The following is an 11,709-nucleotide window of genomic DNA, read 5'->3' on the forward strand; positions in this document are numbered from 1 at the left end:
CTTCTACTAAAAAAACAAAAACCCATGTATCAATAAAAATTGAAATCAGCAAAATAAGACAAATATTTATAAGACTATAATTATTTGAACATATGCAACAATTTCCTTTTCTTGTTGCTTTCAGATTTGCTGGCATCGATATTAATTTTATAATGAAATGTAATTGATCACACGTACGAAATGATTAACGTTACTCACACAAATGATAAAAGAGAGTTGACATTATATATAAATTATATCACGTGTCTTGTAATTTTTCAACAAACTCATGTTGTAAAATGAAAAGCTACACTTTAATTTCGATTGCTGATGATATTATTATCGTTAAGATGATTAATATCTCGAGAAATATTTCTTCTCCTTATAGTGTGAAGAATAAGTGTTTCGATAATTCTGATTGTTGATGATATTATTCTAGTTAACATGATTAATATCTTGAGAAATATTTCTTTCCCCTTATACTGTGAAGAATAAGTGTTTCGATGATTCAATTTTGAAGTAAAGAAAAATAAATTATTAATACTTATAATAAAAAATTATTTTTAATGATATTAATTTAATGTAATTACAATTTTTATCGATGAATTGGATAAATCTTATTAATTATTATAATAAAAAATATTTTAAATGACAATTTATAATTATAATCAGTAAAAATGTTTTTTTTCATCAATCCAAAAGTTTTAAACATTTGCACTTTTATGTATACTAGTATTTATTGACAAAAGAGCGTCATGCAAATACTTATTTTTCATTTATTTTATTTAAAAACATATAAAAATATAATTATTCCTTAAATATAAAATTTGAAATATAAATAATTAAAATTTGTATTTTAAATCCATATATAAATTACTTAATGTTATTAAAAAACATTTTGTTTAATAAAATTCATTCAATGCAATTAAAAGCCATATTTCCCATTTGAATAAATCTTATTAATATTCATAATAAAAATATTTTTGACGAAAGCGATTTTATATGAATAGATTTCTTATTTATCCGTTAAAAAAAATTCTTATTTATAAATTGGATAAATTTTATTAATATTTATAATAAAAATTTAGAAATATAATGAGTATAAATGTCCATTTTAATCATTTTTTTTTGAAAAACTCGTATTTTTTCATGTATTATAGAAATATAGATAGATTATAAATTATATTTATGGTTATAAAAAAATGTATTTTTATGTTTACAAAATTTTGAAGAAAAAAGATAGATTTTTTATTAGTGTTTTAGCATAAATTACAGTGGTGGTGATTTTTCTTGATAGAAGCCTATAATTCATTTACTTAGGAAGGTTAAAACAAAAATACCACTAGTTAAAAACTAATATACCGGGCCAATCGGAACTCAACAATAAATCATTAGGCTTTATAGAGCACGCCCAGTTCAAGGCTTCAGGATCGAAAACTAAAACAACTAGCCCAGGCCCAAAACAAAAGAAACCCTATTTAATTCCTAAACCATCACCCATTGAAACCCTAATGCTATAAAAGCTAGGGTTTTTCGCCACTACTTTTCTCTTTCCTTGAGCTGCTGCTGCTGCTATTTCAAAGCCTTTGGTTGCTTCCATAGTTCTGCTCCAAAGCCTCAAAAAAGGAGAAGGTTTTTGTTTAGCTATGGCGGACAAGGCAGTAACTATTAGGACTAGGAAGTTCATGACCAACAGGCTCCTGTCCCGGAAACAATTTGTAAGTTTTCCCCTGTTTGTCAGTGTCCATTCGTTTTCTTCGTAATAAAAAATGGGTTGATGTTGGATTTTAGTCTTATGGTTTTTTTTAGATCTTTGGTTTCCTTTTTTCCTATTGCTTAGTTGGTTAGGGTTTTGTTTCAGTTTGAGATCTAATTGGCAAAAGGAAATGTAAGAAATAAGAGAAAAATGTGTTGGGTTTCTTTAGTTTGCCGATTAGATCCTTAGTTTGGGACTTTGCTTAATTTGTTGTTTGAAAATAATAGACATTTTTGCTTATGGCATATGATGCCTTTAATGCAAGTAAAGATGTTTTTTTTTGGGGAGCTGATAAATCATACATGGGCTTATATTTGTACGAGTTCGTTGTTAACTTGGGAGCTGAAACTTGTTGTTTACTTTATTTTATGTAGATCATTGATGTTTTGCATCCTGGGAGGCCCAATGTTTCCAAGGTAAATCTTTAATGATTCTCAATAATGCCGTAGCTAGTAATTTTGGATTTGTTGTGCCAACGGATTTTTGATTTGTTGATGTGGTGTTGTTAGGCGGAGCTGAAGGAGAAGCTTTCTAGAATGTATGAGGTGAAAGACCCGAATTCAATCTTTGTGTTCAAGTTCAGGACTCATTTTGGAGGTGGCAAATCTACTGGATTTGGTTTGATTTATGATTCTGTTGAGAATGCAAAGAAGTACGAGCCCAAGTACAGGCTGATCAGGGTAATTTTCTATGTGTTTTCTGTAGATTTTCTCTGGATTTAGTTAGTAATGTAAGTTGCCTTTGCTTGATGTGGTTGTGACTGTTTCACTAGTAATATGTTGAAGTTATTTCTTGAGTTGGTTTATTTGCAGAATTCTGTTCATTTCCTTTCTTTTTACTATAACAACCCCTACCAATGGTGACACCATAGAGCATGGAATCAACTTTGTCCTTCAAAAGTAGCAAGTTGGATTTTGACCTAGAGTTGTGTTGCCTGGTTATGAATAAAACTTGAGGTTGCATGCAATTGATTGAGCCAGAGTTTATATAACTTTCTGCGAATTTAAGTTCCTTGATATCAAAAATAGGTTTTAATAACTCTGAAGGCACATTACTTATTCTTCTGGGCTCTATTACATTTTCTTTTTGTCCATTTTGCATTCATATCTTCTGTCTAGCAATTGTTAGTTATGAGTTGCATTTGCATCTCTTTAAGGACTCTAGATATAATGCAAGACACTAATCATTTATCTTGCTGTTTCAGAATGGACTTGATACCAAGGTAGAGAAATCAAGGAAGCAAATGAAGGAAAGGAAGAACAGGGCTAAGAAGATCCGTGGAGTAAAGAAGGTTTGTTTAATTGGTTGCAATATTTGAAAAATTTTATGATAGCTTACTTGAACTGCTTTCATGCTCCAAACTTTTTAGGCTGATTTCCTAAGTTCCTGACTGATTTGCTTGTTTAATAGACCAAGGCTGGTGATGCAGCAAAGAAGAAGTGAGCTAAATGGGAGGGAAGAGGAAGTGAGGTTGTGCTTATCTTAGAGCCAATGTTTTTCAACAGCATTTCTTTACTAGTCTTATGTGTTTTAGGTGTTCTTGAACCTGTTTTTTTGGAGCTGGATTTTGGTGTAATCTGATGTTTAGTTACATTATCTGGTTGTCTGTCTTATTTTGAGTATTCTTCCGGAGGAGAATTTTGAAATATTTAGTATAATACATTCTTGTTACCCATCAATTGCTCATGACTGTTAGGCAGTACTTCTGTCTAAGAAAGGATTGCATGGATCTTTTTGTTGCTTTTGGTTTTGCTTAAAACATTTCCATCCCATGATTTAAATGCTACTTTGGAGGTGTCGGATGCCTCATATCCTCTCTTGATCAGTGGAATATTGGAATGTACATAATAATTTCCATTTGGTTGCCTACAACTTGATTTGAGTTGGAAGTTAAATGAGTAAATGACTTGGAGCAAACTGCCCTTATTCAATTCATGCCAAGGGTCATGCCGTTTCGTCTCTGCGAAAATCAGGGAAGAAGGGATATTCGGAAACTAATGTACGTACATTATTGATAGCTGTCGCTGGGAAATTAACCAAGAGCATTCGAAACTGAGTTTCCTAGTAAAACTTTATTCATTGCAACCCCAAAAGATCGAGTTTGGCCATATATATGTTACAAACTTACAACTATAAGTTATATTAATTGCTTCAGGCACTACTTTTATAATGAACAGATCTAGTTCATTTGATTGGGGTTTTGTCCCTGAACAGATCTAGTTCATTTGATTGGGGTTATGTCCCTGTCCTTTTCATTCCATGGGTCTTGAACCTCAGCTTGGCTGTTCTTGGTGTTTCTGGTCTGGCTTTCTTTGGCTGTCTGCAATTTACTCGCAGTTCGGTAAAGCCCTTAGGCCAGGCGCGAAAGAAGGGGATCAAGCAGTTTTATGTTCATATAGCCAATAGAGAAAAGAAAAAGGTTATTTGGCATAAAATCTTCAAATATATATATATATATTTGAAAACTTAATAAATCAAAGCAAGACGGCTTGGATATGAGGCTTATCAAGCACATTGCATCGATTTGATGACTTTGCACAGCTGATTAAATAAAACTTCAATTATGAAAAAAAAAAAAAAACTATGGAGCAGAAAGTCTTGATAGATGAAAGTGACAGAGAATTGACTATGACTTAGAAAAGACTGACAGATTAAGCGTATGAATTACGGCAACCGACAGCCGTGAACCATTTTGGTGCCTTGAATCTTATCAGCAATGCAGAAGTTGAGAGAAACAGATAAAAGAGAGGGAGATGGAACTTGGATGTGGATTAAAAGAGAGGGAGATGGAACTTAGATGTGGATCATCGGCGGAAGCACGAGGAAGGGTTAAACATTGGCTGGTGTTGAAAGAAGAGCAGAACGACGGGAAATATAGAACAAAGTGTTGCGTTGTATGCAAAGAAACCGTGGAATCAGGTCCAAGACTTGGCTGCTCGCAGTGCGAGGATATCTACCATGACGGTTGTGTTTTTTCTGCGTTACCAGACCAAGAAATTGTGCACCCTTTTCACCATGAGCACTCTCTTTATTTATGCGACCAAATGCACTTTGATGCTACTGAATTGGTTTGCAATTTCTGTGACAAAGCAAGCAATTCGCCTTTCTTTTCCTGTATTTCATGTGAATTGTGCATACATGTCAGATGTGCTACGCTTCCCGAGGTAATTGCTTGAAAATTTGTAAAGATCCACCATGAAGATCACATACATCCGTTGGTCTTAATTGAAAATCATAGCTATAAACCTGAACAAGCTGTTTGCTATTGCTGTTCGGAACCATTAGTAGATTCTATATTTGTTTGCATTGACTGCAAATTTTACCTTCACAAGAATTGTGTTTCACCTGTTAAAATAAGTCACCCCTGCCACCGCAAACACTCTCTTCTTCTTCATGTTGCCGCCGCATTTGAACCAGTTTTTTGTAAGGTATGCCAAAGAACAGAGAGCAGGCAACTATTTTACCGTTGTTCTCCATGCAACTTTAATCTTCACACTGAATGTGTTTCACCATCCCCGTTTGTTGATAATGCAAGTCATGAGCATCCATTCACCTGTTTGTTAAGGCACCAATCATTCATTTGTGATGCATGTGGCACCCAGGGGGATTGTGCTCCCTATCACTGCCATACATGTAACCTTCTAGTGCATAAGGAATGCATTTCGTTGCCACGCAGATTCAAAATTACACGACATCATCATCTTCTTTATCATACGTATTTTCTTGAAGAACATGAATTTAAAAAGTGGGACTGCAAAATTTGTCATAACGAGGTGAATGCAGAACATGGGAGTTACAATTGCTCGCTCTGCAATTATGTTGTTCATGTGAATTGTGCAAACGATGTCGCTGACTTGGATGGCTTGATTATGACGAGAAGCAAAGATAAGAGGCCCTGTAAGAACTCAGCATTCTTGTTTGATGAATCAATCTCATTTATTGTTATCAAGGAGGTCGAATTTGAGGGGCATAAAATAGCGAAAGAGATCAGACATTTCAGCCATGTGCATGACTTAGCATTAACTGGTGAGATTGGGGATGACAAACGTTGTGACGGCTGTATGCTATCCATTTCAACTTCATCTTATGGATGTTCGCTTTGTGATTTCTTTCTTCACAAGTCTTGCGCTGAATTGCCAAGGGAAAAGCACCACTGGCTTCATGAACATCCCTTCAAACTCTCCTCAGACACCATCTTCAAATGTAATTGGTGTCATCATGAGAGCAGTGGTTTATCCTACTATTGTGGTAAATGTGATATGAACCTTTGCCTTCGATGTGAAAGAATATCTGAGGAATATACAATTCAAGCACATGAACACCCCCTCGTGTTTTATCACAACTATGACGGGGAGTGCAATGCTTGTGGTGATCATATAGATTATGCATTCAAATGCAAGGATTGTGATTTTGCTTTGGATATTCAATGTCTTAGTTTGCCATATTCAAAGCAACATAAATGTGATCAACATCCCCTCATACTCACTTATCACGATAGTAATGATGCTTTGTCAAATTGTTATTGTGATATCTGTGAAGAAGAAAGAGATTCAAATCGATGGTTTTACCGTTGTGCAATTTGCAATACCTCTGTTCATCCTAAATGTGTTCTTGAAAAGTACCAATTTATCAAGTTAGGAAGCTATTACAGAGATGAGCATCCACATCTACTTACTTTTGTTCAGAAGATTTACTACTACCCTAAATGCTTCAAGTGTGACAAACCTTGTCTGGATTTGGCTCTTGAATGCATAGAGTTTGGGTGTAAGTATGTTGTCCATTGGGAATGCATAAAACCTTCTCGACTCTGCTTCACAGGGAAGATGGGAAGGAAAAGGGAAGATGGAAACCAAGAAGAAGACTGAATTGGTTCGAGTTCTTACTAGCTTCCTTAGTTACTATGCAAGTTGGAATAAGCTTCCTGGATTCATGTCAGGCTCGGGGGTATCTTTTATTTCGATGAGATTGATTAATTATGTAGTTGTGTTTCTTAATGTTTAAAGCTATTGATTTGTGTCATAACCATAAAACTTTAAGATATTCGTCTTGTTTTCGAGCTTTATTGCAACTTCAATGAATAAATCGAGTTTGTCATATTGGTTATGGTTTACTAGTTAATTTATTAATTGCTTCAAAACTACTTTCATATTTTCATTTTCTTTTTCATAAATTTCCTACTTAACATGCATAATCCTTGTTTTCTTAATTATATATATCTTGAAAGTAAAATGTATAGACTATAGACTCTTGTGCCATTGGTGTGATGGTAATTTGATAATCTCTCTAACATACTACAACTATTCCTCACTTTATGTTACAAAAATCTTCTACTCATTTGATGTTCTTTTTATAATTTTATGTCACGTTTTTAATAAATTTCTTATATTAATATTATTTTTGCCATTAAATTATTTGTTTATACTATTAAAATTTAGGATTTAGAATATGAAAGTTAAGATTTTTGATTGATAGTGTAAGCGAGATACCAATTACAAAAGAATCCTGACCTATCAAGCTTCGACATGTGTCTTACTTGATTGGGGAATTTCGGGCTGTCTTTGGGTTAACTAGCTCGTTCTGATTGGGTTATATTTGGGCTTTTCTAGTCTCATTGATTGGCTTAATTTCGTTAACTTTTGACTGATTGGGCCAGAAGCATGAAGGAGTCCAGCTCATCCAAGTTCGGATAAAAATAACAAATAATTAATTCGAGTAAAATTAAATGAAATATAAATAAATAAAAAGAAGAAGAAAAAAAATTAAATTAAAATATTAATATTTTTAAAAAAATAGTTAAATTGTAAACGCAAGAATGCACATTAATTGCATGCTGATCTTGTTCATTGAATATAGCCACTTTTCTTTTTCCCATCTTGGTGGTTGGGAGAGAAAAGAAGGATAATATCGTTTAATAAGGAAAAGAGTGTAATTGCAGGGCATGGTCTGCATGTTCAATTTAATTATTTAATTATTTAATAATAATAATAATAATTATTATTATTATTAAATAGTTAAAATCTACTTGTACATGTATTTGCATGTGAAATGTCAATAATAGCAAAGGCAAAGCAAATTTTGACAATATTATTCCCACCTTTTTGGAGGGGCATTCCAAAATTTCAACAAAGTTAAACAAAGAATAAAAATTACTGTATTTGGACAAACTAAAAAAAAATTATTGCAAATAAAAGGAATATGTCTTTTTCCAATGGATCAAAAGCAGAATCACATTCTCTTATAAATAATTTAATTTAATAATTCCTTAGACAGACCTAGGGATCCAAGCCACCGACCCAAAAATTATATATAAAAAAGAAAATATTATCCAATAATTTTTTAACCTATAATAATTGCAAGATATTAATGTATAATTGAGCTACGCCATTATTGACCTTTGCTCGTGGAATTTGTGATTCACGTTTTTGGGCACTTTAGGCTTGATCATAGTGGGGTTATTCCTAGTGCAAGGTATCTCTTTCTTTCCGAGCTTCATTAATGAAAAAAGAAAAATAATATTTTATTTAAACGAATAAGAACAATTACACGTATGTTTAAAGTTGATTTCATAGATAAATTTATATGTTTTTAATGAATAATTAATTTTAAATTTAAAACCTGTAAAGTAAATTTTGCAATGAAGTTAATCTTGGTTTGAGCAATAACAAATACTCAATAATTTTTTAACCTATAATAATTGCAAGATATTAATGTACTATTCAGGTACGCCATTATTGTCCTTTGCCTCCTGGAATTTGTGATGCACGTTTGTGGTCACTTAAGGCTTGATCATAGTGGGGTTATTCCTAGTGCAAGGTATCTCTTTCTTTCCAAGCTTCATTAATGAAAAAAGAAAAATAATATTTTATTTAAACGAATAAAAACAATTACATGCATGTTTAAAGTTGATTTCACGGATAAATTTATATGTTTTTAATGAATAATTAATTTTAAATTTAAAACTTGTAAAGTAATTTTTGTAATGAAGTTAATCTTAATTTGAGCAATAACAAATACTCAATTGCATGTTAATCTTTTGACGGATAATAGGAAATAAAAGTAAAATATTAAGTAGAAAAGTAACAATAACAAATAGAAAATAATTAAATGTCAAATCTCGAGGGACAAATTTATTTTATTCCGAATCATAAAATATTTATTTAGTTTTTAGTGTATTTAATATTAAATCTAGTTTTTTACAAAAAGTAAAAAAATTATATTATATGACAAATAATTTTTAGATAATTAAAAAATGAGTAACTTTTTTGTTTTAAAAGAATTGATCTCAAACACAAAAGGAGAGTTCTATTTCTAAAAGGTTTTAGTTTAAATCAAGAACAGGAATTAAGGAAAAAAACCAATAAACTGAATCAAGCTAACTGGATTCCTTTTGTCCAGTCCTTTCCTTTTCCTCAACTTTTTCCCTTTCTTTTACTTTTTCTCTCTCTCTTTTTCTCATCCAGGTGTATATACTAATACTATATATATATATATATGCAGTGCCGTAGGCAAGCTATTCTCGGTCTCTACTTCTCTTTCATTTTATCTCCTCTTTCTTTTTCCCCGATCTTGTTGACTACCCATTTCCTTGATTCAGTCAAATTTCACATTTTTCCTTCTCTTTTTCGTCATGGAAGAGGCTAAGGGTATGTTTTTCTTTCTGGATTGTTTGATTTCTCATCGAGATCTTTTTGTTTTTTTTCTCTTTTGATGTTTGTTTTATATGTTGTTTTTGATCTTTCATCATGTTTTGTTCGTTCTTTTGCAAATATGTTACTTGGTGCAGAATTTGGAAATAAACAGAATTTCCTACTTTGCCTTCGGTTTCCAGTTTTAGTATAAGAGAGATCATTTCAATTTGGAAATTTGTGGGAGTGAAAAAGGAACGGACTTTTTCCAATTGTTTTCAGAAAAAGTTTTAGTTTTTAAGCTTTATCTGTACATTTTTAGACTTATATTTGCCTCATTTTCAGTTTGCAAAGCAGCAATTTTCTTAATGATATAGACAATTGGTTATAATATTAATTGTTACTTTTGTTCTTATTGTTGTTTGTGTAGTGTTGGAAGCTAAAGATGGAACCATTTCTGTTGCCTCTGCTTTTCCTGGTCATCAAGAAGGTAATGTTCAACTTTTCACCTGCCTTTCCACTGTTTTGCTTTTGGGATTAATGTTAAGAACTAAGATGAAATGGCCTGTTCATGGTTGCCAAAGGTAGAATTATTTGGACTCAATGTTTTCTTTTTATTCATTGAATTTTACCAATTGTTTTAACATTTTCAATGGAGATGACTCTACTTTCATAATTGTTCATATATGATACTCTTGTTAGCTGTGTCACAGATTATAGATCATAGTGATGGTTATCATCATTGATGATCTTGTATATCGGTTGGAGATGTTGTAGTAATGATTGGTATATACTTGATTAACACGGTTTTCCTCTAGTAAGAGGGCTATAATTTGGGGAAAACATAATGCTTCATCTTTGGTTGATAGTTATAAAAACATGTCCTTTTTCTGTTTATTGTTCAACCAGCTGTACAGGATAGAGACCACAAATTCTTAACACAAGCAGTTGAAGAAGCATATAAAGGGGTTGAATGTAAAGATGGAGGCCCATTTGGTGCTGTTGTTGTTCGCAATGATGAAGTAGTTGTCAGTTGTCACAACATGGTTTTGAAAAACACTGACCCTACTGCCCATGCTGAGGTTACTGCTATTAGAGAGGTTAGACCAAAAAAATTAATCAAATTGCCTCATCCAATTTATCTGTTTAGTTAAAAAGTTTGAAAGTGCCGATTGCTAAAAACCTTGAAACATGACAAAAAGCTGGGGTGTTATTTGTTAATCTTAAGAAAATATGATCACTTCGATGGAAGATAAAGATATCATATCCTGCATTCTTTTGGGATGTTTCAGCGTTATTCTGTGATTCTATTGTGATCAATTTGCTCTGTTTAGATCTGATTTGGTATAAGTTTATTATCAATTACTCTGTCTTTGTCTTGTTTAATGGCCAATAGTTAGCTATATTTTCTAGGAGTCATGTGATAGTCAATAATTTGGCATGTTTTCTGGTTCTTTGAAAGCAAATAACAAAAGGGAATTATTGAATACGGTGCAGAAATGCAGCTAAGTCAGCTTGATTGTCATCAGTGTTGGTTAAAAATTGCTATATCTGCATGATTAGATATTCATAAGATCAGAATAAATATATGGAAAAGTTATAGAACCCTCATCCATGTTTTCTATTTACACTAATGCTTGGAGTGGACATCCATGTCAGGCATGCAAGAAGCTCAATCAGATTGAGCTCTCGGACTGTGAAATATATGCTTCCTGCGAACCTTGTCCAATGTGCTTTGGTGCCATCCATCTGTCAAGAATCAAGGTCCAGCAACAAAAACTCGTTATTTTTCTTAAGATATCTAAATGTCATCACCTAAAGTCTGACTTCTCTTTCATCTTTTGCACTTGTGGAGCAGAGGCTGGTTTATGGAGCCAAAGCTGAAGCAGCCATAGCAATCGGGTTTGATGATTTCATTGCTGATGCATTAAGAGGTACAGGTTTTTATCAGAAGGCTAACCTGGAGATCAAGAAAGCAGACGGTACAGGTGCTATCATTGCAGAGCAAGTATTTGAGAAGACAAAGGAAAAGTTTACCCTGTATTAACTCCTTCAGTTCTTTGAATCTTTCATTACCAGAAACAGACTGCAGGTTGTGATAAACTGCCCCTTTTAAGTTCTAAGTATGCTGATTTTAAAAGCATATGAGAAATAAAAGCTATATTGTAACCTTTATTTTGAAGATAAGAAACAAATGGCTATGCCACAGATTTTATTTCCTCTCAAGATTATATTCTTTTATTGAGGGGCGAAACATGTATGATCATTGAGTTAAATGTTCAGATATTCTTTTCTCGTATTTGTTAAACATGTAATCTTCTCGTAAACCGATGGCCGGGGGAGGTTAAA

General features: G+C 32.7%; 3 protein-coding genes across 3 annotated transcripts; all 3 read left to right on the plus strand.

Moving 5' to 3' along the window:
- On the plus strand, positions 1,474-3,448 carry LOC18600246 (40S ribosomal protein S24-1). Its single transcript, XM_007030574.2, has 5 exons — positions 1,474-1,697; positions 2,110-2,151; positions 2,245-2,415; positions 2,940-3,026; positions 3,146-3,448. The coding sequence occupies exons 1-5, from the start codon at positions 1,626-1,628 to the stop codon at positions 3,176-3,178; spliced, it is 405 nt and encodes a 134-aa protein (XP_007030636.1). The 5' UTR covers positions 1,474-1,625; the 3' UTR covers positions 3,179-3,448.
- On the plus strand, positions 4,489-6,822 carry LOC18600247. Its single transcript, XM_018121088.1, has 2 exons — positions 4,489-4,803; positions 4,912-6,822. The coding sequence occupies exons 1-2, from the start codon at positions 4,489-4,491 to the stop codon at positions 6,598-6,600; spliced, it is 2,004 nt and encodes a 667-aa protein (XP_017976577.1). The 3' UTR covers positions 6,601-6,822.
- On the plus strand, positions 9,144-11,644 carry LOC18600248 (guanine deaminase). The gene is made up of 5 exons (XM_007030576.2): positions 9,144-9,378; positions 9,791-9,850; positions 10,270-10,460; positions 11,020-11,124; positions 11,219-11,644. The coding sequence occupies exons 1-5, from the start codon at positions 9,363-9,365 to the stop codon at positions 11,405-11,407; spliced, it is 561 nt and encodes a 186-aa protein (XP_007030638.1). The 5' UTR covers positions 9,144-9,362; the 3' UTR covers positions 11,408-11,644.

This window comes from Theobroma cacao, chromosome 5 (genome assembly GCF_000208745.1).
Source record: "Theobroma cacao cultivar B97-61/B2 chromosome 5, Criollo_cocoa_genome_V2, whole genome shotgun sequence".
NCBI classification, from domain to species: Eukaryota; Viridiplantae; Streptophyta; class Magnoliopsida; order Malvales; family Malvaceae; genus Theobroma; species Theobroma cacao.